General features: G+C 36.7%; 1 protein-coding gene across 1 annotated transcript; it reads right to left on the reverse strand.

Moving 5' to 3' along the window:
* Positions 1 to 2612: 2612 nt before the first annotated feature.
* LOC148849308 (GDSL esterase/lipase At1g06990-like) lies at positions 2613 to 22734 on the reverse strand. The gene is made up of 10 exons (XM_088951402.1): positions 22377 to 22734; positions 19752 to 19882; positions 19354 to 19587; positions 17949 to 18222; positions 17648 to 17849; positions 5864 to 6159; positions 4734 to 4864; positions 4338 to 4571; positions 3957 to 4211; positions 2613 to 2745 (listed from the first exon to the last, which is right to left on the reverse strand). The coding sequence occupies exons 1-9, from the start codon at positions 22663 to 22665 to the stop codon at positions 3957 to 3959; spliced, it is 2046 nt and encodes a 681-aa protein (XP_088807528.1). The 5' UTR covers positions 22666 to 22734; the 3' UTR covers positions 2613 to 2745.
* Between the last annotated feature and the right edge of the window lie 5070 nt (positions 22735 to 27804).

A 27804-nucleotide genomic window follows, 5' to 3' on the forward strand; every position in this document is an offset into this window, starting at 1 on the left:
GATCTGAACTTGCACCCTTACTTGCTCACGAGCTAATCTCGAGATATAGTTATCTAGCGCGATCTACACTCTTAGCCTTTAGTACTCTCTTTTCTTCCTTCCCAGTTTTCTAACTTAAGCTTCGGAGTATTTCCACCGGGTAAATCCCCGGGAATCCTTCTTCTTCATCTTCTCAGGTGTCGTCCGTTGCCAACAAGGAGCTAATCAGTAGCTAGCCAGGAGTGCCTGGATCATGCCGCATCATTTGAGGTCCCTTTATTTTTGCACTCTTACTTGCTCATGAGATAATCTCGAGATATAGTGATCTAGCGCGATCTACACTCTTAGCCTTTTGTATTCTCTCTTCTTCCTCCCCAGCGTTCTAACTTAAGCTTTGGAGTATTCCCGCTGAGTAAATCCCCGGGAATCCTTCTTCTTCATCTTCTCAAGTGCCATTCGTTGCCAACAAGGAGCCAGTCAGCAGCCAGCTAGGAATGCCCGGATCGTGCCGCATCACAAGGAATGGCCATAAACAATTGACATGAAATAGAACATCGGTTCATAGCCGCTTCAACCCAAAACCATGATTAAGAAACTGGAAGATATGAGGAGAGGCAACCATGGGTCCATGGTGTTAAATGTCTTTGTACCATACATGTGAGATTTAAGTTTTGTGAGTGGCGGAGTGGTCATAGAAAACATGTACTCCACCGATCTTTAGACCAAGGTACAACAATTAATCAACAGTGCAACTCCGCCATGCATGTTCTGCCTTCGACACTTTTGCTCACATTAAAATCTATGGTTGATCCAAACAGTCAGACTGTTCAGCCTAAGAACCATTCAGGCAATTAAGGGTAGATTCGAGTCAAGCCGAGTCGAATACTTAGCTATTTGAGTTTGGCTTGTAGGAATAGTATCAGGCATGAGCTAATAAAAATTATTTATTTAATACAAGGCTCGCGAGCCTCACGAGCTAAGCTTCGCTGGGCTCGAGCTCGGCTCGATTAGCAAATTAGGCTATATATTGGCTCGAATTCAGCTCGAAGCTTGATTTAAATCGAGTCGAATAGTTTGTGAAAAGTTCAGCTCGTGGCCACCCCTATAGGCAACCGATTCCGTTTTACCCAAAACTCGATCCCTGGCCAAAAACCGATTCCAAGTTGTTTTCTAAAACATTGTTCAAATCCGCCTTTAACCGAGTGCCTGTTTGGCAAATCTTTTACAGAATGTCTATTACAAGATCTGATAGTTAAAAGACAATGTGAGCTTTTGCAAATAGATCTTGGAAGACTAAAGACTGTTTGGTTGAATTTTTTTTCATAGATCTTAGGAAAGACCATAAAAGCTAGAAGATCGTTTGGTAATATGATGAAAATATATATATTATGTATATATGAATGTCTTGTGTGTGGGCCAACAAACCTTTCATTTAATATGTAGGACCTACATACATTTTCTAAGGTGGGCCCCACATACCATTGGTAGACATGTATGTGGGGCCCACATACATTTTACAAGGTGGGTTTGACATATCATTAGTGGACATGCATGTGGGGTCCATGTGTGGATATGTATGTGGGGCTCACATACATTTTTCAATGTGGGTTTGACATATACCACTAGTGGACATGTATGTGGGGTCCATGTGTGGACATGTACGTGGGGCCCATGTACATTTTACAAGGTGGGCCCAACATACCCTTGGTAGATATGCATGTGGGATCCATGTATGGACATGTATGTGGGGTCCATGTGTGAACATATATGTGGGGCCCACGTGCAATTTATAAGGTGAGCCTGACATACCATTGGACATGCATGTGGGGTCCATGTATGGACATGTATGTGGGACACATACATTTTTCAAGGTGGGTCCCACATACAATTGGACATGTATATAGGGTTCATGTATGGACACATCATGGGGCCCACATACATTTTACAAGGTGAATCTTGCATGCCATTGGTGGACATGCATGTGGGTCCATGTGTGGACATGTACGCGGGCCCACATACATTTTTCAAAGTAGGCCCTACATAATATCTAATTTTGGCCCACATACATTTTTGCTAGGTGGGCCCCACATACCATTGGTAGGTCCCACTTACACATTCAAATAGTTTTTTGTGAAAAGATAACCCATTTTTCCAAGCATGTGTATCGTGCCACACGTTCAAAGAAGATGGTTGCTAAAAAATTGTAAAAATTTCATTTGAAATTTCTTAAAATAGCCCAAATTAGGGTTGTTGGCGTCTTTTATGGGCTAGAGTTTTTTCCTAATAAATCTTTTCATTGCCAAATGAAAAAAACTCAAGATTCAAGCTTTCAAGCTTGTAAACAACCCAAAACCTGCACAGAAAGACTTGCCAAACGCGACCAGAATCCACAATAAAGGTACTAAAAAAATATAACGTAATGCATGTGTGGCTAATTAATAATTTAATTAGCCTATAAAGAGAATGTATGACCCATTGATCCTGGACTTTAATCTATCTATTATTATTATATATATAGCTGAACAAGTGTGGAATAGAGATATCACAGACCCCTGTAAATTTGATTTACAACAACAATTTATTGTAAAGGTAGTTGTTTGAAAACAGAACCAAAGAGAACCTGGTAGGCGTTCTCAGTGGGATGAACGATATCCCAATATACGTACTTGGAACTGTCTTTGCATGTAAAAGGGTTTACTTCGTTGCAAAGTGTTCCAACTTCTATCGTCCCTGTACCACAGCATCCTCTGCTACTCACTTTAAATCCTAATTACACAATAAACAATAACGTAGTTATAAATATGCTAATTCATGAAAATTCAAACCCTAACTAATTAATTATGGCAGTGCTTGGAGCTGGTGTTGTTTCTTATGCCGTTCTATTATTATTTTTTTTTATTTGAAACCATTGTTTCTTATAGGTGTTTTTCAATGGATGTTTGGCATCGATGCCGGCACCATGTAGGTGCTACATCAGAAAAAGTGATGTTTCAGAAAATGATTTTTTATTTGATACTATTTTTTCATAAAAAATCGCTACTTCATACCATGTCTTGGAAATCGGGAAATTGTGGCCTGAAGCAATATCAAATTTGATGTTTTCTTAGAAAATAACTCGTTGCTGCCAACGGTGTAATGATGAGACGTCATCTTGGGTGTTGGATAATATGACCAATGCTGAAAACGATTATACAGCACTGGTACCAAATAAAATCAGCGTTGTTTTTCCCAAAAAATAACCTATGTAGCAGCATCACTTCCAAACAAAAAATAAGCACCTACAAGTCACACATGCCCAACACCATTTTTATGAGAAAACGGTGCAATGTTCCCAGCACCAATGCCTAGAGGTGTAAAGTGCGCCATGCCAGGCCGGCACAGCACGACCCGTGTGCGGTCCGCGCAAAATGCGGGCTATGTCGTGCTAGCCCGTGGGCCGTTACGGGTCGTGCCGTCCTCTTCGATGAAAAATTTGGGGGTCGGCCTGGCACGACCCACGATTGAGGCCCATTCAGCCCCGTGCCGTGCCGTGTCATGCTGTGCCACGGGCCAGGCTGTCCCGTGGGCTGAGCCTTGGGCCAGGTTGGCCGTGCATCGGGCCAAAGCTATTTCTTTAAAAAATTGATAAAAAAACTTAAAATTTTAATTTTATATGAATTTTGTGTATACAATTGCTTATATACAATAATTAAATAATTTAGTATAATAAAATTAAAAAATTATTTATTTTATTAATATATTATACACTATATATTATTATATAATAATATAATAATATATATAATATATATAAAATATATATTTAGGCCGTGTCGGGTCGTGCCTGTCCTTGGACCTACCAGTATGGCTCGCATGATTGTGCCGGGCCTAGCACCTACCAATGCCAAACACCTACTTAGTATATTTTTTTTTTTTTGAAAAAATGTCGAATCAAAAAGTGTGTTTCTTTCAAGAAAACACTCATCAGTTCCAAATACCTAATCGTGAGGCTTTTGATTAAGACGGAGGAAAGGAAAGTAGACATCAATATAAGCCATCCTTGCTTGTGGAAACTTGTTGTTGAGCGAATCCAGTTTGGAATATAACTTAGCGTTGAATATCTCTCCCGCTTGGTTCACACTCTTTACACACCCTCCCTGTCCTCCTCCAAATATGAATCTCGCCGCCGGCACACACCCTACCGCCGGAATGCTAAACACAGCAATCCTTCTTGCTCCGAGACCATACAGTTTCTGAATGTCGTCCATCCTTGATCAGCTCTTAATAATTATTAATTAATTTAATTAACTATATTATATTATTTTAGTTGGGACTCGATCGAGAATCTTGTTCCTGTAAAATAAATTGGTGCTACTTACTTGAAGGAATGAAGAAGCTGATCGGAGCATGAGATCCGTGTAGGCAGGGACGTCGTATTTCTTTCTCCTCAACGGTGTCGTAAAATACGTTATCAGAAAATCATTGCTCCCTGCACAAACAACGTATAGGCTCTGGGAGATGATGGTTGCACTCCTCTCCTCTCCAACAAGCGTCTTCACCTTGTCTTTGTACTCCTTGAACAACTTCAATTGATCCGACAGTGATAACACTGACTGATAATTTGATAGAAGAAGATAAAAAGAAGTAAAAGAGTTAATTTGGAAGAAAAGTATTAAGTGAAGGAGAGAAAAGAAAAATCAAGAAACTTGGGATTTGAAGGAATTGAATGAAGATAAAAAGAGGGGTGATGATTAGGAAAAGGTGGAGGATTATACCGATACTTTAGCCGTGAGAGGATCATAACCGGTGGAGCTCGAAGCGAAGCTTATGCCGGTGACTAGATCTTCAGGTTGCAGATTTGGATCAAGATAGGCGGGCAAAGTCTCCTTAATTCCTAATTTGCTAGCTGAAAACTTTTATGGAAAACGAATTCTCTTTCTTACAATAATATCTACGTTGAATGAGCATAAGAAAAATTAAAGAAAAAAAGGAAGAAAAAATGGAAAATGATTATTCAGAACACCCTAAGAATTCAGGGCCGCCCGTGTGTAGGGCTGGGCCTGGGCCTATGTTTGAGGATTAGATTGACCGGTGTGCAAGCCCGGCCATGACCGATTTTAAAAAATGTCAAGGACCTGGATTGGGATGTAGAGTCGATGCATGTAATGACTGTGTTTGGTCTAAACAAGACCCCTCCATGACTTAGTTTTAGATATTGTTGATGTCAACTTGGTTCAATGGTCATCGTTTTGGGGGAAAGCTGCCTTAAACTGGCTTCACCATATAATATAAGCCCATTAAAGGTTCTATCGACAAGAACCATCAACCATCAACAAAAGTTATAGAACCACATTTGAATGACTGATGCGCGCAGACCAATAATCTCAGCCACCCAAATTTTGTACCAAGATCAATTGATTGATTCATGTTGTTCAAATAATGGTATGCTTATAACACCCAATTAATAGTGATGGCAAATTTCCTTGTTCAGCCTCTCTCAATTATATATATGAAATATTGTTTATATTATATATATCAAAATATATTTAAATTTTTATTTATATTTTATTTTTGATGATTTGATGTATAACGCAAAGGGGTGAATGGTTATTTTTTCGATATATATAATTATATAGAATAGTTACTGAATGATATATAGAAATTATATTAAACCAATAAAGAGGAGATCAAATCAGTCCTCCACAACATCCCACAGCACATCTCCATCGTATATATGGAAACATATCCCGATAATAATATCATCATTTTTGGTATTATCATCAGGAGATATTCCTAATACACGGCAAGGATGTGGTGTAGGACGCTGTGGGGGGTCTGGTTTAAACTCTAAAGAGAAAGTTAATTAATAAAGGGAAAAAAAAAATTATTTAGTGATACTACGAACCAAGTAAGTCTGAGGGGAGCCGTCCATTGCTACACCTTCCTGTTGCTTTTCCACCCATAAAGTCCCTGCCATAGGGCGGGAAATTGCACTTTGCCACAGAGAAAAGATAATTATTATTGCCTGTATCAACAATTGAGTCTCCAAATACATAGACGGCCGGGACGGTTATGTTCTTATGAGGTGGGACAAGAGCACCTTGACTGAGGTGGAGAAGAAAAGGAATTAAGAGAGTTAGGAACTGGCCCAAGAAACAAGGAGAAGGAATATAATCCATTATTGGATAAATAAGGTAGCCGCTTTAACCAAAGTGATGATTTGTGGATGCCATGTTATATCATATATATAAATGGAAAATCCATGCTGTTTATAATAATTCCACCATTATAGAGGTAGGTGGTCCACAAGTAGTTGGGATATTTAACTTAGAGGCAGCTGATAAGGACTGTTTATGAATCTTACAATGGGGCAATGTGAAAGGTTATTCATTTTAATGTAAGTAGGTGAATAAAGGTTTAATGATAATTGACATGAGTGTTTCAATATGGTGCCACATGTAAGCAGTTAAGACTGTTAATGATCTAATTAAATATTGAAATAACTCCCTCCATGTAATCCGTGTGTAAAATACATAAATCTCTTACCTTTTTACCTTTACTTTTTCATTTTGTCATTCAAGTAATTTATTTGATAGATAGGGATGGATTTGAGCCTAATTAAGTCAAATATTTATCTATTCGACCTCACTTTGCCAAAAAAAATCATGAGGTTTGAGCTCGATTCACACTAGAGACTTGAGCTTTAATTTAACTCAACTTAAAAGCTCATATGTTAGGGTTTCGATCAGTTCAAGCTCGACTGTGAGTCAATCTTTCTTATAAAAAATAAAGTTATAGATATATAAAAAATATTATACATATAAAAAATGAAAATATTATATATAAACTCGATTAGGCTCTCGAGCCTCATGGGCTGAGCTTGGCTAGATTAGCAAACGAATCTTTATATTAGGCCCAAATTTGACTTGAAACTCGATTTTGACCAAGCTGAATTGGGCTTTAAATGAGCTAAACTTCAATAACTCATGAATATAATGCATTAGATTGATTAGGGATAGTGTGGCTCCACAAAATTCAAAAAAAATTCATGTATATTGGTGCACACATTTCCAGCTCTTAACACCCAATTTTTGCTCAATAAGTCGTCTAAACCACAATCCACCCTGAATACTCGACCAAACCTTTCTAATCCTTCTGAAACACCAAAAAACCAAAGAACGTAAATTTTAGTCCCAAAGCCCCCAAATCTATCATTAAATATGCTTGATACCAATCCAATATCTTCGATTAACCACCATCTGCACCTCGATCCTTAGATTAGACACAACCATCAGATCCTAGACATCCTAAAATCCCCACCTATGGAATTTCAACTCAAGATTCCTCCATTTTCCCATCCATCAAGCCAAGATTACATTTCAAGCCCTCTTGTTGGCCTAAACACCTACAATCCAAATCCTCTTGATCCTAACACCTTGGGACCAATTGGGCCATACAATTGAACTCTGAACATACTATAAGTACATGTAGTTCACAATCACCAGAACTACGATGGGAATATTAAAAGAAAAACAGAGAATTCCCAACCCGGATACCTTTGAAATGGCACAACACTTATCAAAGTAGTGTAAGGCCCACACACTTGTGATGAGAACAGAAAGCCATCCTACACTTGCAATGAGCATGAAATGCTATCCAAGACCATCGATGAACATAAAACACCTCCCCATACCTGAGATAAGCAATCAACGTCACTTGAGACTTGTGATGAACATAAAATGATGTTGCAAGAGCCCAATGCACTATCAACACCTTGCGATGAGCATGAAATGGAAACTCATACTATAACGAATGGAGGATAGACCCCAAGGCTGACGACACCTGCCTATGGGAGATTGGCATTCCCTCTGTTCATAGCCAGTTGTGACGAGGCGCCTCAGAGGTGATCAAGCATAACACCCGAGCACACTAGACAGATCCAGGTCTTGCCCTTGACACATGTCCATAAGGAAGCCCATAAGGGGACGTAACCTACATATGCCACATGAGAATCCTTAGGAAAAGGGAAACTTTGTCCTTAAAAGATCTCTTTGAACACATAGAGAAATTCCAATGATGCTCTCTTAATAGCCGACATAAAGATAAGAATCCCCTTTCTTAATAGGAAAGGTCTCTGGTCTCCTTTTAATCTTTCTCTTTTGTAGCCTTGGAGTACTCTCTATAAAAATGGGGAATAACATTCCCCCATGCCAGAGAACCATATAACTCTGACCCTAGAGTTTCTTAGGGGACCTCTCTCTCTTATCCTCCCTTCTTTGCTCTTCTCCCACCGTCCTCTACAACCCGTATTCCTCCCGATGTTCTCTCTTTTTTGCCGTCCTCTTTGGACCTTTGGAGACTTGACCAACCCCTGTCACCTTACAACCACAACTATACATACCCAAGTACCCTCCCATAATTTTTCATTTCGAAACTCCCATGTTTACACCTTTATCAACCCAATATTTCATTTCAAATACTCTTGTTCATCCAAATCCCCATGATCCAGACAACATTGAACCAATAAAACACTACCATCAGAACTGTGAATCCTTAAATCCCTACTTACAAAATTTCATCCAAAAATACCATTGTTTGTCCATCTACCGCATCAATAGTGGCAAACTAAGTTTAAATAGAGCGGCAACAACAAAACACCTCACTTCTCTCATATTTCTTATATTTTCTCTTATATTCATCTTTCCTCTCCATCCTTACCATTCCCCCTCCCTTCTATTAATATAAGATCAAATAACTGAAATCCATTGCTCATCTTCTTCCTCTTCTTGACTCGACGCAGTAGCGGGAATAAGGGTCACAACAACAAAGTTCACCTCTGTCCTCATCGAATTTGGTCCCTTTCTAAAGATTCAACCCCTCCTATCAAACTCTAGGATCATCCCCTAGTTCCTTGACTATTCGGAGATGAGTGATTTGGCTCCCCTATTCCATCTATTACATCCTAGCCGATATTCAAACTTGTAAGTCTGATCTACACTATTTTACTACTATTTTGGTTTTATTTCTTCCTTATTGTTGTTGTCTTTGATTGATTGGGATTTGAGGGAGAGGGAGAGAGTCCATAGAATCGATGAAACCAGTTCTAGTAAACTATCACCCCTCAACCCAATACTAGAACTGATTGGGATTTGATTTCTCTCTTCACTAGAACCAAGGCTAGAGAGAACTGTTAATGAAGAGCATTCTAAACAAATATATAATAATAAGAGGTATAATCATAAAAAGGATGAAAATATATAAAAAATAATAAAATAAAAATTGGTAGTAATAGTAGGTTTGATAAACAGATCTCGGTGGCTGGTTTGATAAATATGGTTTGCTTGAAAAATGAAGAGTAAAGGAGATCTATTTTTGGCAACTCAATATACATGGATTCCTAATAAACATAAAATTGGTTCCTTGTTTCCACATACATTTTTCACATCTATTCTTTTTTTCTTGTAAAAGAAAATTTTCATTAAATTAGATTCTAACAAATATTTAAATCAAAACCTTGATGACATAGCTGATATTGCAAATTTGTTTTCTCTATACAGACTTTTAAGCTAGCCTTTGAGCTCCTTCATTCTGGTTTCTTCTTACATATGCAATATGACATCTATACTATATTAAAAGTGTCAATGAGAGTGTGAAACTTTTGTTTGATTAGAATACCGTAATTTTAAATTTGGTCCCTCTCTAATTGTAAAGATAGAAATGTAATTTAAACAACCACTTTTCTCTTAATTCAAATCCCTCTTGTTAGGTCTTATATTTAAGGTATTAACGGGGCTTACAAGATATAATTTGTACTACCAAATTTCTCCTCATTCAATTCCCTCTTGTTAAGTCTTATATTTAGGGTATTAACTCTCATTCTTTTATTGAATTGTACATTAATTAACCATATTAAACAAAAAATTAGTGTAACAAAGAATAATTGTTTTTATTGATGGTAGAGATAAAATACAAATATAAAACCAACTCAGGAACAGAGTTGTTTTCTTGTTTGGTAGTGACTCGCCCCACAATGTGTCAACTCTTGATGCCATAGTTAATAATAATAAAATAATAATAATAATAATAATAATAATTGAAACATTAAAATATACAAAAATGTAAAAAAATAAAAGAATTGTAGAAAACATTTGAGCACTTCTCAAAAATCATATATTCATCATATTAAACAAAAATAAATGCGGCATATAAGATTAATTTTTATAGATATAGAAATATAAAAAATTGTAGAAAATTGTGGGAAAACATATTATATACTATCATCATTAAGGGTGGCAGGTCCAACAAGAGACCGAGCTGACCCAATCTAAGTTTTTGCATGGGTTGGGCTTGAGCTTTTGAGCTGCAAGTTGGGAATATTCCAAAAAGACTTGGGCCCGACCTAAACTTGGGATGGGCTCGGGTTGAGGCCTTGAGTGTCCAAAACCCGACCCAACAAAAAATCATAGATATGTGTATTATATTTTTATAAAATATTTTTTAATTACGTATATGTGTGTATATGTATAAAGTATGTAAATGAAATTTATACAAATTTTCAATTAATTCTACTCTTAGATTGGGTTCTAAAGGATACATCCCATTAAACAATGATTATGTAAAAATATATACATAAATTCCTTCAAACATAACCAACCTGTCCAAGCATGATTAACACGATCTAGTGCAACTCGAGCTGTGTTCGATTATGCTCGGGTTGGGCTTGGGTTTATAAACTTGGGCTTAATCTTGGGTTGGGCCATTCCCAGGTCCAAGGTTTCCACCTTTAGGGTTGGGCCTGGGTTGACCTTCAGTCCAACCCAACCGAACCCACCTAAGTTGCATCCTTGATCATCATCATCATCATAAAAAAAAAATTATGTGCAAATCACATACACACTTACTAATATATCAAAATATTTGAACAAGTCCAAAGCTTCATCCTTATATATATTATCTCTCCATGAACTGTGTGTATTGAGAGATGATTGAAAAGATTTACTATGTATGTAGTATCACAAAGAATAAAAAAGACGCTTGATACTCATTTATTTGATTGCCTTGATTCCCAAAATTAAAGCCAACCATTCTGCTTCAATAAGGCTTTGAGCCCTAGATATAGAGCTTTGCTGCTATTGCCTTGCATAAATGGTTAACCAATAACTAACAACTAGCTGATCTCTATGATATAGGCATGTATGATCCATTAAGTCTATAGAATGGTCTCTTCTATGAAACATTGTATGCCCTTGTAATTTCTAATCCTTGTATGGATCGAGGATCTAGAGTGGCATTTCATACAACTTCCATGTTTTTTATAAAGAAGGGATATTATCAAACAAAATGTGGGAAATATTTTTTAGCTAAATTAAAAGGAAATATGAATCGTAAATCCATCAGAATTTACATACGAGAACTTCAATAATAATGAATATCCTTCAATAATAACGGGAACATATTGAAACAACTACACAAGTTTATGGACCTCCAGAGCAGCCCATATTTCGGTTGCTGTGATTGAGTCTTGACTGATTTGGCCCATCTTTGCCATTAAAATTTTGCTTACATGGTCTCTTACTATACAACTAAAAGTGCACAAACCCTCCACATAGGAAGTATTCTAAATGTTTTAAAACATTGCTAATGGAACAATGCATTCAAGCATAACAAAAACACAAGAGCTGAAATTTAACACACAAAACTCATAAAGAAAAATGGAAGAGATGGAGAGAGCACACCAGGCTTATGTGGTTCAGCACTTTGGCCTATGTTCACGGATGTTCAAGAGCCAGAAATCCACTATATAAGCTTCTAATAGAGTCACAATGGCTCTCCTTCTACAGCCATTCTTTTTCTCTTACGTTTTTGTCTACTTCTCTCCAGTCTTTTTCATACCTTTTTTTTTCTAAAAAGTAAAAAGAAACAACAAAAAGGAAAAACCTAATGGATACCAGCCCTTGGATCTTAGTTATCTCCAGTGGCTGAGATTACAAAACAAAACAAAAGTTACTTTTATAGGATTTCCAAAAAATACCCTTGGTGAAACCCCATAAACCCAACAAGTGTCAAAGTTCATTTTGATAGTATTGACCAGAGGGGATCCCATTTTGTCCAAGCTAGAGCTTTATGGATCTTTGAATCTCAAAAACCTCCTAAGAAGAAGCTTTAGTTTGATCTCTTAAAATTTCCTTTGTTCTTCTTATAACTTCATTGGGTGGAGAAACCTATGGGTGAAGCTAATTTTTGTTTTTATTTTTCACATAAATCAATGGGTGAAGCTATTTTTTTCCCGAAATAAAGGATCCATTGAATCCACCATGTGATCTATCATTTTTTCCACCATCCTATGAAATTCCATCCAGACTCTATGAAGGGTCTTGCTATGGTTGTTTCCCTTAAGCTCCAAACTTGCTTAGCCACATTACATTTAATTGTTAGATGGTCTTGATCCTTAGAATCTCCACAAAAAGGGAAATTTGGGGAGATTTGAAAACCTCTTATAATGAGGTTCACCTTTATTCGTAATTTATCAAGAATGAGAAGCCATAAGAAAATTTTAACTTTTTTCGAGTATATCATGCCCCATGATTTGCTAATATACTAAAGCACTTGGTCTCAATTTACTAGGTTTGTAAAAGATTTATAAACTTCTTTAAGAGTTAGGTTACCCTTAGTTGAACCTCCCCAAAATCTTTTGTCTTCCCTTTAATTTCCACCATAAGCAATTGTATGGCTCTAATTTTTTTACTAAATTTTGAGGAATAAACTCAATGAACTGGTCTTGATCATATGATTTATACTACTAATATATGAACACTTTGACTTTTACTATTAAATCTTCTCCTTCTCAGTCCTTATCTTGTATCAAGTCCTTTAGGGCCCTTGCTCCTACCTAATTATCCATCCAAGAATTGCATTTACGACCAATCCCTATACACCAAACTATTCCATTTTTTACATCACCTTTTTGTTGGGTTATCTTTTACCATGCCCAAGAAATAGATCTAGGGGGAGTGTTCAAGGAAATCCCTTTGTTTTAAATATTTCTTTTTAACCACTCTAACCCACAGGTTTGACTCATCATTGATAATTTTACACCCCAAGTTCATCATATTTGCTTGATTTATTCCAATTTGTGAGTGCAAAGGATTTATTATTCTCTTTTTTATCCCTAAGAACTACATTTGAAGCTTATTTGATACTGAGGTAAATTACCAACCTCTACTTCAAGAAGGGTAATTTTGCCAGCTAGAGATAGCATTTTTTTCTTTCCATCCCTCTAATTTTATTTTTAATTTTTCAATAACTCTTGCAAAGGTTTTCCTTGTTACCCTATTTGTTATGATTGGGGCCCCAAGGTACTTTTCACCTTGCGCTGTGCATGGGGATTTGGTTATTTGTGCGTAAAGAGGATTCTTTATTTATTGAATTTGTATAGTCCTGTCACAGTTAATGCTCGACATCGATCGTCGTCAGTACATTTTAATCTTGGCACTCCAAATCCTTGGGGTAGGTCTTTTGTGTCTAGTTTCCCCTTTCAAGAGCCGTTTCACTTGGGATGATGGTGATGACCCTGACCGGGGTAGCTCAGGCTAGAGGCTCGTCAACGTGGTATGGTTCTTCTCTAGGTTTATGTTCTTTGATGTCGATGAATCCATGAAGGTATCTACGTTAGACAAGGTCTTCCAGGTGGTGGCAAAGGTTATAGAAGCTCTCGGTGTCATGGCCATGGTCATGGTGGAAGTCGCAAAACTTGTCTCAGTTTGTCTTGTAGCCCTAGGTTTTCATCTTTTCGAGCCACTTAACAAAGCCGCGGTCACAGATTTGAATTAGTATGTGAGCCTACGGAGTGTTGAGTGGGGTGAAGTTGTGATATGTCAGCGGTAGGGTCCTCAGTTTGCTATCAGGTTAGCGATCTAGCCTCTTAGTGTCTTGGTCCGGTCGTTAGCCGTCGTGGTCTTAGTGCTTTCGGTCATTTTGGTCTTCGTCTACCCTACGCTATGCTTGGGCCTTTTCGGCATTCATATACTTCTATGCGTGCTTCATGAGTGCAGTCAGGTTTGACAGAGGGTTCTTTGTCGAAAAGAAGCTGAACATCGAGGAGCACAGTACGTTCATGGTGGCAGTCACAGTTACTGACTGGTCTAGAGCTCAGACCTAGAGGGCCTCGGTGTTGAACCTCCCAAGTATTCCCTCAAGGTCTCTCCTTTCCTTTGTCGCACTTGCATGAGGTTGGACGATGTCTTCTAGTGCCTTTGGTTGGTGGTGAACTGCGCTAGGAACTACTTCTCCAACTGCTCCCAGGATGATATGGACCATGGAGGAAGGGAGGCATACCAGGTTCTGGTGACTCCACGGCGGGTGGTAGTGAAGTTCTTGCACATGAGACTTTTGAAAGATCCATACTGCATCATTACCGCCTTGAACCCCTCAATGTGGTCATTAGAGTTGGAGGCTCCATCGTACTTCTTAAATTGAGGAGGTCGTCACCTAGCTAGGGGGAGCTCGTCGACAATCTCTTGGATGAAGGCATGCTCTTTTACAGGCTGTTGGTCAAGCCGTCGGAGGGGCAACGCTTCTATTCGCTTGGTTGTACTCTAGTTCTGCCAGCCGCTCTCCCAGTTCTTTGATCTCAACATCAATATCAGTTGGGACCACATTCATGAACTTTTCCCCTTTTGGGATCATAGGTTGATCTCGAACCGAGCTAGATTTGGCTATCAAGATTAGTGGCTACTGCAGGCGTTGGCTGAGCCATTCTCTCTTCAGCACTCGGGTGGAGTAATGGGATCTACTCGAGATGTCATGAACACACAACCGAGGTGGGGAGTCAGGTCGTTTAGATGGATATGGTCATTCGTGGTCGGATTGGGCCCTATGCATGTCTGCGTGGTGCCTTTTGGGTTCCTCAATGTGAGGATCAACTATAGTAGGCACCTGCATGGCAAGGCGAGTGGCTTGGGGGGTACAAGCTGGTTTCCCCAGCGTCTCCATCATGGATAGAGTATGATCGACTTTCTGCTGCATGGCTTGGAATTGCGCGGGGTTGACCGCTGTTTGATGTTTGGGCTCCTGAGTCAGAAAGCTGCAAAGTGAGCGGGATTCTCGAGATGGGAATGAGCTCCAGAGTGGTCCGATGTGTTTTTAGGCATTGTTGCTTTAAGTGTGCAAAAAGGTGTTTGGGAAATGACTTTTTATACACTTTCCACAAATGACGCCAGTCTGATGTTGTCCGATCCGAGGTGTTCCAAACTGAGGACACAATTAGATAACCCTACAAACTGGACGATGCCAAGGTGGAAGGATGAAGCCATGCACTTAGATCTGCAACTAGGAGAAAAGGCCAGATGCCTGAGGAGTTATTCCCCGGGTAGGTACTTCGATGCTCAAGTCAGTTGTGTAGAGAAAGAGGTGGCTGGGCCGAGCAAGTTGAAATATGTTGGTCCAGGCCAAAGAGATAGAGTTGAGATGTATTCAAGGAGTGTTCTTCTAAAATTCCCTTACCTCAAGTGGAAAATACCTATTTATAGCTGGGTGTTCATGTTTGAGATGGATAGGGCTTCCAGGGTTGTTGGGATGAGGTTGTCCACTAAGGTCTTTGGGAGGTTTCCTCTTCCCCGGTAGAGTTCGGTTCCTTGTCCATACAGGACACTCCTTCTTAGTGATCATGCTCTTCCATCACACAATGTCGTCGTGGCTTGAGAGAGAGAAGGACTGTAGAGGTTGCCAAGTGGCATCCTTGGCCAGATCAACCACCACCCGAACACAGTTAATAATCTAAAGAATTTATTGGATTGGATTGGACATGGTCCATTTGTAATAGGTTTATATTGGATTGGGCCGGATTGAACCGATATTTGGTCCATTAAAAATATAGGTATCAATGGACCAAGTATGGGTTGGAATCGATCTAAATTAAAACCAATTTGAATAGATTGGATAATCTAGATGAATTATACTAGTCCAAAATGGTCCCAAGTATTCATTGGATTGGATTATACCTGGTCCATTTCTAATGGATTCATATTGGACTGGATCGGATTGGACCAAATCTGGTCAATTGACTCCCTTAATTACAAGAGAGGAAGGGTGTAAATTGTCTTGTGTTATATTTCCCAGACATTTGACATCATGGGTTGACCTGTTCAACCCTAATGGTTAAACTACTGACCCAAAAAATGAAGAAAAAGATGGTTCCATTTCCAAGCCAATTTTAAAACATTTTGGTCCAAGCCCTATTGCCTTTCCAAAAAAGCATGTAAAGAAAAGCTGAAGCATTGATTTGGTTTAATGTATTGTATTACCGGTGGGTATGGTTCTCAGGTTTTAGCTTGCCTTTCAAATGCTTCCATATTATCAGTGGGTATGATTATCAATCTTTTGCTCTTTTCTCCATAATTTTTGCAATAAGATGGGTCAATGTTTAATTCTCCTTCCCAAACTTTTGAATTGGTCGGTAGCTTGCCTTTCAAATGCTTCCACATATTTCTTAAATATGTTAGGAGGGTGGTGCCTTCCCAGCCTCTTGGGAGAGCATTGCTAGCTTACGAAGATCTCACAAATTGATTTTTTTGTTAATAAAATCATTGAGGCTCAGTTTAGAAAGAATACAAATGCAAATATGTATATTGCAAATACATCCAAAATAATACAAAATACAAGGTTTTGCACTTTATATATTTGCATGTGTACTCCTTCCAAACTAAGCTTAAGTTTTGAAATTTTATTAATTTGGCTCAATTATCGATCTAGGGATAGATTGATTTTATTACCCATTTTTCATTTGATGGGTATAGAAACCAGTCCAAGAATTAAGGCCTGTTCGTTTGCTCTAACGTATGACATCTAAAGTATAATAATTACAATAAGAGGTGTATTAGTATTAGTGAATTTTTCTTTTCTCTGAATTCTGAATGTAGAGAATGTTGTTCTGAATTCTGAAAATTGTCAAATATCCATTTTAACCCCATATATGATAATTTTTATTTGTATTTTAGGGGTATATTTAAAAAACAAAAAATTGTAAGATTATTTTTTAAGTGATAAGAGATAAGAGGAAACAAACCCTCATTTTCCTTTTAAAATTGTAAGATTCCTCTTAAGAAATAAGAGTTAAGAGGAAACAAAACAAGCCCTTAGTCTTGGACCATGCATATAGTTCAAATCAACTCCCCATATAGCACATGCTACATGCACATCTCAATGAAACGTATCCCATACTTATCATGAGAGATGTTCCCAATGCAGGATTGAGATGCTCTGTATGGCACATGTGGGACGTGCTTTGAGGGAAGCCCATGAGGATTCCGTACTGGACTAGAATAGTGCAATTCACCAGTACTAGCTCACTGGAAAATTGGTCCAATTTTGAACCACACAAAATGCTTTTAATACGGTCAAACTTGATCCCAATATATGTTTACATGGCTGTAGCCTTGAGGTAGTTCCTTTGTGTATGATAACAATAACAACTTAATTCTTCTTTGAACTAATTAATAATTAAATTATGATTGATAGATAGATTGCCTTCTTAGGTTTCTAAAAAAAGAGATAGATAGATAGTTATCAAGAAATATAATGTCATATATATATATATATATATATATATAATTTATTTGAGATTAATTTATTGTTATAGTTAACAGCTGTGGAGAATATGATATCCTTAATAAATTGTTCAATTAAGTTGATTTACAAGAACTTGTGGATGAGGCTCTGTGCCTGCATTTCCACAGAAGCAAAGATAATCTGGTAAGCTTTTTCTGTAGGGTGAACGCTGTCCCAATATACGTACTTGGAGACGTCGGTGCAAGTGAAAGAATTCAAGTCGTTGCAAAGTTCTGCTACTTCTATCTTCCCCGTTCCACAGCAACCTTTGCTGACTTCTTCAAATCCTAATGACAGAAGAAAAATCAATTAATTAACAGTACTGAAGATTCAAATCCTAACTAAGAATCAAAGACCCACTACATGATCGATAAACGATCCATTACCATAATCACGAGGCCTTCGATTAAGATGGAGAAGAGGAAAGTAGACATCAATATAAACCATCCTTGCTTCTGGGAACTTGTTGTTAAGCCAATCCATCTGGGAAGATAGCTTAGCATTGAAGAGCTGTACTGCTTCGTTGACATCCTCTATGCATCCTCCATCTCCTCCTCGTCCTCCTCCGATTCCTCCGAATAAGCTTCTCGCATATGGCACACACCCTACTGCCGGAACGCTCAACACAGCGATCCTTCTTGCTCCGAGGTCATACAATTCCTGTACGTATGTATTTCGTTCTTCTTCATCAATATTAGTTAATAATTATATATATATATATATATATATATATATATATATATAAATTTTTGTTGGGACATGGGCCTCCTTTACGGGTGGTCACAAGCCGAGCTACTCAAGAGTTGTTCGAGCTTGGCTCATGAAAAGATCAGTTTGGTTCAGTTTAAATCGAGCTTCAAGCCAAATTCAAGCCTAATATATAGGCTTGTTTGCTAATCGAGCCGAGCTCGAGCTTAATAAAGTTCAGCTTGACAACTTGGCCGCTGAGGGTGACCTCAGCTCGGTACCTCAGAAACTAAGGGACACCTCAACTCAACACCTCGGCTGTTAGAAAACCCCAGCTCGACACTTCAGTAGCAGAGGGAGACCTTGTCTGCTAAGGAGACCTCGGCTCAGCACCTCCACTGCTAAGGAGACCTCAACGCGGCACTTCAGCAGCTAAGGGAGACCTACAATCGAAAGTAGCCAAGCTTGAACTTTTGAGCTTTTGACACAAGTCAAGATTGACCTCAAGTCTCTAATTCGAATCAAGCTCGAACCTGATAGTTTATGAGTGAGCTGAGCTTGAATGGCCAAATATTCGGCTCAGCTTGACTCGACTCCACCCCTAGCCTCCTCAAAGAACCGTTTAAACTAAAAGTTTAAGCTGTTAGATAAGATTCCTGAATATGTTTTTATTTTCTAACATGCCCCCTAACGGGAAGTCCATTAAGCTTGAAGTCTTAACAAGTACAGACTCATTCTTAGTTTGTGCTGGAATTTAATTAATTATAACCGGGCTATAAAGATTGAACTCTAAATCAACTGCTCATACCACTCAAACAATCTAGGGAGAAGTACCAATCAGCCTATATCAGAATTTTATAACCCCAAAAACAGGGGAGAATGCATCCTGACCGCGAATTGATGCCAAATTCACGGGAATGATGTGATTTATAGGGGGGAGAGGGCTAGTTGTAGGGGCTGCAATTCACAATTCTACATCGTGTTTATCCGCACTTCTCCGAACAATCTATCAACCTAAAATCTTAAGGAGTTGAGTCCGGCCCTAATAGGTTTTTACTCTCTATGACTCCTGTTACTGTGAACAGACAGAGTAGAGCTGCTTACTTGAAGGAATGCAGAGGCTGACTGGATCATAAAATCCGTGTAGGCAGGGACGTCGAATTTCGCTCTCCTCAACGGTGTCAGAAAATACGTTATCAGAAAATCATTGCTCCCTGCACAAACAACGTATAGGTTTTGGGAGATGATGGTTGCAGTTCTCTCCTCTCCAACCAGTGTCTTCAGTTTCTCTATGTACTCCTTGAACAACTTCAGTTGATCCGACAACGATAATACCGACTGATAATTTTGAGGGAAAAATTAAAAACAAAAGTTGGAAATTAAGAAAATAAGTGAAGAAGCTAATTAATTAAGCGATCTAGAAAAAAAGATTAGGAACAGAGGATGAAATAAAGATAACAAGGGCGATGGTGATTAGGAAGGAAGAGGAGGATGGTATATACCGTTACTTGAGATGTGAGAGGATCATAACCGGTGCCGCTCGAAGCGAAGCAAACGCCGGTGAGGAGTTCTTCAGTTTGAAGGTTTGGATCGAGATAGGCGGGCAAAAACTCCTTAATTCCTAGCGCTTCAGCTGTAAAAAATAAAAATCTATCGAAAAATGATTTCTCTTCATACAATTATCTGTATCCGTCTGAGCAGGAGAAAACCAATTAAAACAAAAATAAGTAAAAGAACATATAAGTCAGACTTCTGAGTAAATAATCTGTATCCGTGCGAGGTCGCTCCTCACACGACCTCACATCATCATGCATCAAATCATGTACCAACTGGTGGGATGTGACTGTGAGGTTAATGTGAGTAACGGATCCCAATTTATTGAGGAATGGGGTGTGGATGCTAGGTCATGTAACAGATCCAAATTTAGTCTGACAAGAGTTGGATATGGATGCCTCCATTGACCTTAACAGATCAGATCGAATTTGAAAAGTTGATCCATTTACTTAATGGGTCGAATTCAAATAAACTTGATTCAGTCTGCTACTTATATATTATATATTATATATGTATATCCTCTATATATTATCCTCTATTATTTATATAATTATATATTACATATTATAATATATTATTATATTATATAAATAATATATTATTATATTAAATAAATAATATAATATAATTTATATTATATCATCAATTTTTTATTACAATTTTAATTGAATGGGATTCAAATCAGATATCTGATAAAATATTCGAATTCAAATCATTGAAAATCTAACTAATTCTTATCAGATTTAGATTGGTTATATTTCTTATCGGATCGGATCGGATTGGAATGGATATATCTTTTACCGAATTGGTCCTATTTGCCTGTAGCCTTAAATGTTGGGGTTGCATGTAGGGGTGTAAACGGATCGAATTTATGTCGGATTAAATATTCATATATTCGATTTGACTTGAATTTGATTAATTAATTATTTTAAGTAATTAATAAATATATAAAATAAATATTTTATTTATATAAAGTATATAAATATATAAATTATTTATATAATTTAATTATTATATATAAATTATATAAAATATTTAAATATTCTATATATTCTATATATTATATATAAGAATTAAATAATCTATCGAATTCAGATATTTATCAAATTGAATCAGGTCATATCCAAATTCGAATCTGATATCTGATTCACAATAGATATCTGAGATCAAATCTTGTTGCCACCAGGGTTTTTGTGGTTCAAGGTAGGGGTGGAGCCAAGAATTTTTTATGAGGGGGGCCAAATTGGAAGAGTGGGGAAATTACATTGAAGACTGTATTAAAAGTGGGCATTTCTGGACCATGGGGGGGGTGATGCCCCTAGGTCCCCCTGGCTCTGCCCCTAGTTGTGAAGCAAAAGAAGAAAAAAATATATGTTTTTTTAAGAACAATAGGTATACTATTTTTTTTAGCCCCAAACTTTACTCCACATGGAGCAGTGCATAAAACTTATGACTAATCAACTGGCATCATAAAAGTGGTAATCAATCAGATAAATTTTCATCAAAATTCATAGGAGGTTTTATGGTCAAAACCTTTTCGGTATCATGTCTTTCTGGCATCATATAACAGAAGTCTTGTGCTTTCTTGATTCTTATTCTGGTCTGCATTCACATAGGTCTCAAACAATTATCGTTGGGAAAAGCTTGTAGCTTGTTTGATGGGCATGCTGATGAGTATCTACTTCTGTTTATAAGTGTCTTTAACTTATCACACAGTAGGGCTATCAATGGACTGAATGTTGGTCCAATCTAATCTGGTCCAGTATGAGTCAATTATAAATGGATCAGTTTCAACCCAATCCGATGATTACTTTGGACCATTATGGACTGATCCAGTTCAAAGTCTGGACCATCCAAACTGTTCAAATTGGTTTTAATTAATTTAGATTGGATCCAATCCAAACCTGGTCCACTGACACCCATACTCTTATCTTATGTTAATGGACTGGACAAATGGACACTGGTTCAATCCAACACCCGTGATGTCTGGGGACGTCAACTGACACCCATACCCATGATGTCTGGTTCAATCCAACACTCGTGATCTATCAAAAACAAAAAATAAAAATAAAAATAAAAATCGGGCCCAATCCGATATAAATCCATTACAAATGGATTAGGTCCACAAGCTTGCATAGCCCCTTCTGATCTATCAAAAAAGAAAAAATAAAAAAAAAGGCAGAATCAATCCAATATAAATCCATTACAAATGTAATGGACCAGGTCCAATTCAATCCAATAAACACTTCGGGCCATTAAGTCAGCACTAGTCCATTTTGATATGTCTTCTTAGTCGATTCAATCCATTTAAATTGATTTTGATTCGATTGGACAGGGTCCAACCCAAACCTGGTCCATTAACACCCGTAGACACAGGTGGGTTGAGCGGGATTCATCAGGACAGATCATGTTCCACATGATTTTGCAACAAAACAAATTTGAGATTGAAAATTTTCAGCTACTATGCACGGCCCTTATTAACCAGAAAGCATTGTTTTCTATTTCGCTTAGAAATTTCAGATACTTTGCATGTTTTTTTAAGTAGTAGGATGTGAGAGAGAGAGAGAGAGTACCCAGTATGTCCGAAGGGATCCTTCCATTGCTAAACCTTCCTGTTGGTTCTCCTCCTAAGAAATCCTTTCCATAGGGTGGGAAATTGCACTTAAACAAAGTGGCAAGATGGTTATTGTTGCCTGTATCAACAATTGAATCTCCGAACATAATCAAAGCTGGAATTGTTACATTCTTAGGTAGGATGATCTTGGCTTCAAGATTTTTGAAGAAAAAAGAAGCAAGGAGAAAGAGAAAAATGGCTAAACAAGTAGAATGCATAAAACCCAGTTTTAGATTCAGAAGCTGCATTCTTATTTCTTTATTTTGAAAATCCTAATTATTTGTCCTGGAGAGAACTAAAGGAGAAGAAAAGGTGAAGATTCATTGTACAGAGAGATATTCATTTATAGTACTGATAATAAAATAAATTATTACTTGTAGATTAAGTAGTTGAGATATTAAATTCAAGGTTTGTTTGTTCACTTCACAGCTATCAACGTCTTTGGGTTATCTGTCAATATCATCAATATATAGATAATAAAGAGTAATTCTACCGGCATTTGGGTTTTCTTACACTTAGTGCCTGCAACATTTTTTTCCTAACTTCTGATGCATAAATACAATAAATAACAACATCATTGTACCAAACATCACCTTAGGTTGTAAACATTGCACCCCTGTAGTAGTTAACTTTTCTGGTGTGGGTATCATCAAATTAATATATTGGTAATGAAGCATTTTCACAATAAAAAGGGAGAATGACTCTTCATTCCACCCCAAAATTCTTAGCCCCACGGTACAGGTGGGATGAATCCTGACCGTGGACTGATTAAAATGAGGTAACTGACATTATATCAAGATATATATATATATATATATATATATTAAGGTGGTCAGTGTCACAAGTCACTCCTTTCTCCAATCCCTCCTTAATTCTCTCTCTTCTTTCTTGCTCCTATTAGTCCTAATTTCCCAATTACCTAAAATATCTCTCTCTAATTGACCCAATGTTTTCTCCTAAAAACTCTTTTAATTACTTTCTGTTCATTTACGTGGATCAATAAGATAGAGACGTCTTAAAGAAAAAATAGAGAGACAACTTGAATAATTTATGGGTATAACTTAAAATATGGACCCCATGTGTTGACATTACCTGCACTATACAATACGGACCCCATAATATCATAGCTTAAATTACACACTAATAACAATTTACTAAATAGATTAAAATTGATTTAAATTTAATTTTAAAATAATGAAATATAATCACAACAAGTTGGGTTCAATATGGATTTGCCTTCACACTTAAATTAGAATAACAAATTCTAACATATCTAAAATTTTAACAATAGTAAACTTAGCAAATATCATTACTTGAATTACACATCATTAACAATTTACTAAATAAATTAAAATTTAATAAAAGTAAAACTTAATAATTTAAAATTGCAGAGGTGTTCTTATATGTTTTCTACTTTTGTGTTGTTGCTGTCAAGTCTACTAGTTGTTTCAGAGTGATGTGCTTTTGAGTTTATTGTTCTATTTTGATGAGCCTCTTTCTTGTAATCTGAGCAGCTTTTGGTTTTCAAAAAACAAACTATATAATATATAGTAAATTAATTAATAAAAGCCAGGATCAATGAGTCATCCTTTCTCTTTGTAGGCTAATTAAATTATTAATTAGTTCAATTGGGGTCGAACCATGATGATGTGACATATATGATTAGGTATATATATTATGAGTTATATGGTGGATGTATGGATGGGTGATAAGTTCCTTACATTTTAAAGGAAATGCCTAGTGTTCAAGTCTCTTAATTTAAATTTTCTTTAAAATACATATGTAATAAAGTAATATATACAATAAAGAATTATTAATTAACACAAATAAAGAGATGGACCATTGATTAGGGTTCATGGATTCAAGTCTTACTACGCAACTTTTAAAATTTCAATTATTTAATAACTCAAGCAGTTTCATGAAACTGTGACCGGTTCACCAGTTTTTCGGTTAAACTAGCCGGTTAGCCAATTTTATCATTGTTCATTGACATGGTAGTTGCAGCAGAGAGAACACATGTTATTTTGGATTGGGAGTAATATATTCAGTCCTTGTTACTTGGATTGATACTCTTAAGCTTGAACCCCCCTACTTCGATTGATCAGTCAACTAAAACACCTAAATTGATAGATTGTGTCAACTGTCAAAACACACACAAAAAGATCATTATCCCACAATAATCATCATCCTAATTAATACAGTTTAAATATGTAGACTGCAAAACCTTATATGTATTTGTACTCTTTTTAAATTGAGCCTAAGAGACTCAGTTTGGAAGGAGTACAAAAACAAATATATAGAGTGTAAAACCTTGTATTTTATATTATTTTTTATGTATTTGTACTGTATATATTTGTATTTGTATTTCTTTCAAACTGATAACAAGACTCAATTTGGAAGAAATACAAATACAAATATGTAGAGTGCAAAACCTGGTATTTTGTATTATTTTGTATCTATTCATACTGTACATGTCTGTATTTATACTCTTTCTAAATTAAGCCTAAGAAAAATTTATGATACCAGAAAAACAACCCCCCCCCCTCCCTTCACGAATGACCGACGCCTTAAGTTATCATGGTGGCTCCTCCCCTCAAAAAATAAATTTAAACCATTGGAGATCACCGGCACAGATGTCAGTCGCAACAAATGCAAACTCACAAACTATTGTTGGCTGCTTAAAAACCAAACAGCAGAAGGATAAATTCAGACAACCCGGAGTCCAGAGACCCTCAATAAAATCTGACCGCGGTTACAGGATAATGCAGAGATCCTTCAACAAAATGTGAACATACCATAATTTGTAATAAATTTGAGGCATCACATCAATTTTTTTTTTAATTTAGGCTGAGTTTGAAAAGAGTAAATACATACAAAATAATATAAAATATAATATTTTACACTCTACAAATATAAAATATAATATTTATACTCTTTCTGAGCCTTAAGAAATAGTTCTTGTCTAGTGTGTGTCGCAAAGAAATGTTTTCTCCGAAAAATGGAGACCGGACACAACCATTTCTTAAATTAGTTTCTTTGGGGCAGCACTACCTTTTCATTTGTCTAGTGCATTCTCCCCACTGTACCCAGTAAAAAAAATGAAAAAGAAGGAAAGTAAGAAAGAGGAAAAAAAGATTCATATATTTTATGGTAAATTATAAATATGTATCTTGGATTCGAGGATTGTGACACTTAAGCTATGTTTGGCTTGAAAGAAAAAATAGGGAAAGGAAGGGAAAGGTAGGAAAACCTTTACAAAATTTGCATAGATTTTTCTATCTTTCCCTTCATTTCCTTATTTTTTCCTTCAAACCAAACAAAGCCTAAAAGGCATAAACTTTGAAGTGCAATAATCGAATACTTTGAACTATAGAAATATACATTCAAATCCAAGCCCATTAAACGTTATATTGAATGGCGAATTTACCAAAATGCCCATTATCTCTTGATTTATTTAATATAAATGCTAAAATTTGGGAGAAAATAAATGTTGCAAAGTATTTTTGCTATGTTTGCCGATATTGGGGTCCAACATTGCTTGGCCTTCTCATTTGTGCCTAAAAGCCTCTATACTTTATATGAGATTTGTACAGGTCCATGCATTACTTCCTCTATATACCCAACAATTATTCTGATGTCAATTCTGAGAATGAAATGGAAAATGAAGGGTTAAAAAGTCGGATTTGAGAGAATAAATAAAGGGCAAAACAGTCTCATAAAATATGCAAAGGGTAGTTTTTAAATTTTAAAATGATTAGACTGCATTTGGTTGCGGTACAAATAAATTTACACTGATACAACATTACAGTAGTGTAAATGATTTAGATATAAATTTTGATTTATTTTTATTTCAAATTTTATTTTACTTTATTTAATTGCTATATAAATGAAATAAAATAAGATCTGAAATAAAATTTGCACTCCATGCATTTGTATTAATTGAAATAAAATTGCATTGCAACCAAATACGGCCTTAATAACACACATGAATATATATTACTAGAAATTCAGGGTACTTGATTGTAACACTGAATGTATGTTTTTAAAAGTTCAGGATACTTGATTGTAGGACTTCAAAGTTCAAGCCCTTAATTGTCAATATACCAAAATTAAAACATACCTATATGTAATTTATCGTCTATTTTAACTGTTCTCGTTTTAGGATGTTTGATGATGATGGGGGACACAGATATGAGAGTCGTAATCAATATTTAATTGGATTTTCAATCATCCCAACTGCTTAGGTGTGACAGCGTATTAATACATTCAAGTGATTCAACATGTTACGCTCTGTCACAGCTGTCTTACAGTTATGTATCAACAACTCTTGCCACGTGGCCAAATTATAGCCTTTCTATATATTTTTTTAATGCTGAAAATCAATTTAAGCAAGCAAGAGCATGGCTTGAGCTTCAGAGGATTGTTCCTTTGTGCAACATTGATGTATATATATTAATGCATGGTTGGACCAAAAAAACATTGATGTAATGGTCTGGGGGGACCCTTTCCATATTCATTCCTGTTAGCCACATACACTGACGTGACATGTTCATGCACGTCTCTGTGCGTTGCATGGTTTTGAAAATCAGATCGGATCAAACACACGGTCAGGCCAGTTGACACTGGAATTGATCATGACTCCAGTCCGATTTTGGACCCCAAAACCATCCAACAAGAGTTTGGGCCATGGCCAAATCCTAAGAACCGGTGGCCAAAACAGTTATGGTCTAGAATTTATTCATCACTTTCTTTTGGATATCATGTCATTGATAATCTTTTTAAAATTGTATAGATGTGAATATAAATATGGAGCTCTACTCAAGTTGATAGAGTAATTAGTAATTTCTTGAGTCGAACTTGAGAATACATTTTCTACGACCCTCAATTCAGGACAAGCCCGAGACCCTTCAGTGAGTTTTGAACACGCTAGTATTTTAATTCAATACTGGCCGATTTGACGTGATATTTTGTCTTTTTCATCAAACACTGTCATGTTCAAAAATAACTAGGGGTTCTCGGGCTTATCCTGCCATAGGGTCACAGAAAATGCGTTCTCCTCGAATTTAATCTATATCTATACTACCTATAAAATAATGAATACCCCTTCTTTTTGGAATTTTGATTGGACATTTTCTATCCACTTGTTTAAGCATATAGTGGGCATAAAAAAGAGCATATATGTCCTTTATTCCCACTTCAGAAAATTACCCCCCCCCCCCTTTTTTTAAGGTTTCAATCATGTTTCATTTATTCAAGAGATTGGTACAAATAAATGCCAAACAGACCAAATAAAAAACAGATATACATTCTCAAGAAGAACAAAACAACTAGATAGAAATAAGTGACTCAGAAGAACTGCAACCAAAGCAATGTGAGTTAACATCACC

This window comes from Nelumbo lutea, chromosome 6 (genome assembly GCF_056320005.1).
Source record: "Nelumbo lutea isolate HS-2025 chromosome 6, American lotus-T2T, whole genome shotgun sequence".
Taxonomy (NCBI): Eukaryota; Viridiplantae; Streptophyta; class Magnoliopsida; order Proteales; family Nelumbonaceae; genus Nelumbo; species Nelumbo lutea.

Coding starts and splice junctions, on each gene's coding strand:
- LOC148849308 (XM_088951402.1), bottom strand. CDS start 22,665: ATGCAGCTTCTGAATCTAAAACTGGGTTTTATGCATTCTACTTGTTTA. Junction 17,850..17,948: donor TCGAAGGCCTCGTGATTATG/GTAATGGATCGT, acceptor TTCTGTCATTAG/GATTTGAAGAAGTCAGCAAA. Junction 6,160..17,647: donor CTCATCCACAAGTTCTTGTA/AATCAACTTAAT, acceptor CTTTGGTTAAAG/CGGCTACCTTATTTATCCAA.